The 2,295-nt window shown below is 56.7% G+C and overlaps 1 protein-coding gene across 1 annotated transcript, besides 1 other annotated feature; it reads left to right on the top strand.

Annotated features, from left to right (window-relative positions):
* Positions 1–2,295: part of a mobile genetic element that runs on past both edges of the window.
* EKO05_0007957 (uncharacterized protein) lies at positions 777–1,504 on the top strand (the record flags this gene model as incomplete). The annotated part of the gene is made up of 2 exons (XM_038946313.2): positions 777–827; positions 926–1,504. 2 exons carry the CDS (start codon positions 777–779, stop codon positions 1,502–1,504), a joined length of 630 nt encoding a protein of 209 aa, XP_038796904.2.

Here is a 2,295-nt window from a genome sequence, read left to right as displayed (position 1 = left end):
GTTCGGCTAGGGCGTCTATATTTCTTTCTAGCTGACCACCTATATGTCGTACGCTAATGTTCTTTTAGCGTCTTTAGGCTGCAGAACACTAGTTGGCATGTCTCTGGTTCGAGTTGACACAGCAGCCCGTCGTCGAATACGGGCAGCTGGGGGATCGCCTGCACGCCGTTGCTGGGTATCTCCAACTCCGTGGGGTACTGTAGCAAGTCTGCCCACTAACGTACAGCTTCTCTAACTGCTTTAGCGTTTTTAAGTGACTTCTTGTGCTGTTTATGTAAGTGGCTCTTGATCTAATCTGGCTATACGGCGTATCGGCACGCTCTGCACACCGCGACCTGGTACTCAGCCAAGTGCTTAAAACACGGATTCTTGACTTCTTCTGCCGACATGTTGGTGGCTTGGTTCTTGCTTGATCCAACGCTGCAGTCGCTGTTCTTATTGCTGGGTTATGTTGAGTTTCACACCCCAGCCTCTGCGTCAGCTCATGATGTACAGACCAATCTCCGTTTGGGCTGTTACCCTGGTCCAGGGGCTCAGCACAACACAACTGCTTCTTCTTTCCCCTTATCTTTGACGTTAACAAACAAACATGTCGCCATCTAATCTGCCGTGGATCTCCGCGCTGGAAGATGCCGCCGAGCAATTCGATGGCGGGCCTCGGAGCTTCCCCTTGGCCAGCAAGTCTAGCTTTGCCCACAGGCTCGCATACGACCTGCCGAACAAGGACTACTAAAAGCTGTTCTAGAGCAGGGCAACCGTCTCAAACTCGCAGCGTGATGCTCTACTCCGCCTGCACAGCGCAGGCTGGCTGGTTCCAGACAAGACGAGTGTCTGCAAGCCTGTCTTTGTTGCCCACTCTGTGCTGTCGGCGATATGGCTGTTGAGGGAGACGCTCGCCGAAAGCGCGTTGCCTGCTGATACGTAGGCGCGGCTGGTCTCTGCAGCGCAGGACCTTGCCGACAGCGCGAGCGACAGCTTTCAAACAGAACCCCCTTCAGCGCAGCGGCCCCGCAACTCCCTACCGCGGTCGACAAAGCGCGCTGCTGCGTCGAGTTCGGCGCTGCTGTCGAAGCGTCTCCGGCTAGCCACCGAGCCTCCCAGCCTAACGACGCCGCAGCTGTCAAGGTCAAACGAGTCTGACGGGTTGGAGGAGCCTGAGCCTGAGGAGCCTGTCCGTGAACAGATCAGCCAGGAGGAACCCGCCCAGATCACGACTATTACTAACAAAAATCGCTATACTAAGCAAGAGCGCGCTAAGAAGCTGGAGCTCATGCGAGCGCAGAAGAAGCAGGACCTTAGATTGGTACCGCCGCCCGAGTCGGCATCTTGTAGGGAACACGGTGCCTATGCCTCCATCTCGCGCCAGGACGAGCCGTTCATTTCATGGATCCTTAAGCAGCCGGTGGACGACGACGACAACCTGTACAGCAGCGCCACAGCGCCTTACCTAACAGCTTCTGGCATGCTCAACAAGGCCCGCTCCATTGGCAATGCTGCTTCCTAGGTCTTGGCTGCTGCCTTCCTGCGAAGCTGGCGTATGCAAGGATCGCCTTTTGCGCAGGAGCCTGGGGAAACCCGCCCGCCCGCTTCCTCCCGCAGCCGCTGGCAGCTGTCGCAGAAGAGCAGCGCCTTGACGGTGCTCCAGAGCGCGCTCGCCTCCGCCTGGAGCCTGTGCGATCGCTACGAGCAGGAGCTGGACATTATCTACATCAAGTACCGCTAGGCCATAGCTTTCCTTGGCAAGGCCTACACTGAGAAGATCGACCAGATCTGGGCGCAGGACGCCGCGAGGCTAAACAACAAGGGCAATAACTGATACGGCAAGGGCAAGGTCAGCTCTAAGGCCATAGACGCCCTGCTGCTGTCTGTCACTGCCGCTTCAGGGCCTGAGCAGCGACAGCGGTTTAAGAGGCGGCTGCACCAGGCGCTCCGCTGGTACGAAGCAGCTAAGCAGCTGGGCTAGGGCATGCTCTGCCTGATGCCGCACAACATTATCTCCAACTTGTGGGTAGAGAATGATCTCCGCGTCCCCTTCTGGCATATCTGGCTTGAGCTGGTTATAAAGGTGAATCTGGAGGCCTATAAAGCAAGCATGGCCTTAGACGCCTGGCTGGGCTTGGAGGGCATCTCTGGCGGATCTATCAGCAAGAAGGCAACGCTGTTAATTAAGGCAAACATGCCTATATCAGCGACACAGGTAGAGGAGATTAAAGACAGCGAGGTGGAGGACAGCGAAGGCGGCGGGGACGAAAATGACGTTGAGCCTGCGCCTGCCTGGAAGACAGCAAAAAGCCC

This window comes from Ascochyta rabiei, chromosome 13 (genome assembly GCF_004011695.2).
Source record: "Ascochyta rabiei chromosome 13, complete sequence".
Classification (NCBI taxonomy): Eukaryota; Fungi; Ascomycota; class Dothideomycetes; order Pleosporales; family Didymellaceae; genus Ascochyta; species Ascochyta rabiei.
Note: the sequence above shows the minus strand (reverse complement) of the source record. Positions and strands in the feature narration are given on the sequence as shown.